At 64.8% G+C, this 421-nt stretch overlaps 1 protein-coding gene across 1 annotated transcript in view; it reads left to right on the forward strand.

Annotated features, from left to right (window-relative positions):
• The window catches only part of LOC104403866 (calponin-2-like), a gene marked incomplete at both ends in the record, with an annotated part of 987 nt that overhangs the window by 358 nt on the left and 208 nt on the right, over positions 1-421 (forward strand). The window contains 2 exon segments of the mRNA XM_010012145.1: positions 5-52; positions 131-268. Of these exon segments, the coding sequence (XP_010010447.1) occupies positions 5-52; positions 131-268 (186 nt within the window).

Below are 421 nucleotides of genomic sequence, written 5' to 3' on the forward strand. Positions count from 1 at the left end.
GCAGCCGAATGCAGTGAGGAAGATCAGCCGCTCGGCTCAGAACTGGCACCAGGTAGGTGCAGGCAGCCCGTGAGCCCTGGCCCCTTTGCTGTCACCCACCGGGGTCTCACCCCTCTCCCCCTGCCCACAGCTCGAGAACCTCTCCAACTTCATCAAGGCCATGGCCAGCTACGGCATGAACCCTGTGGACCTCTTTGAAGCCAACGACCTCTTTGAGAGTGGGAACCTGACGCAGGTTCAGGTGTCGCTGCTGGCACTGGCGGGCATGGTGAGCTCACGGGAACAAGTGGCCTGGGAGGGGGCCCAGTCCCGAGGGGGACCCCCAGCTTGGGGAGGGTGGGAGGCTGGGGACTCCCCATCCCTTCTCACCGCCCCTCCCCGGCAGGCCAAGACGAAAGGCATACAGAGTGGGGTGGGGATC

The sequence above is a fragment of the Nestor notabilis genome, unplaced genomic scaffold (assembly GCF_000696875.1).
Source record: "Nestor notabilis isolate BGI_N333 unplaced genomic scaffold, ASM69687v1 scaffold16543, whole genome shotgun sequence".
NCBI classification, from domain to species: Eukaryota; Metazoa; Chordata; class Aves; order Psittaciformes; family Psittacidae; genus Nestor; species Nestor notabilis.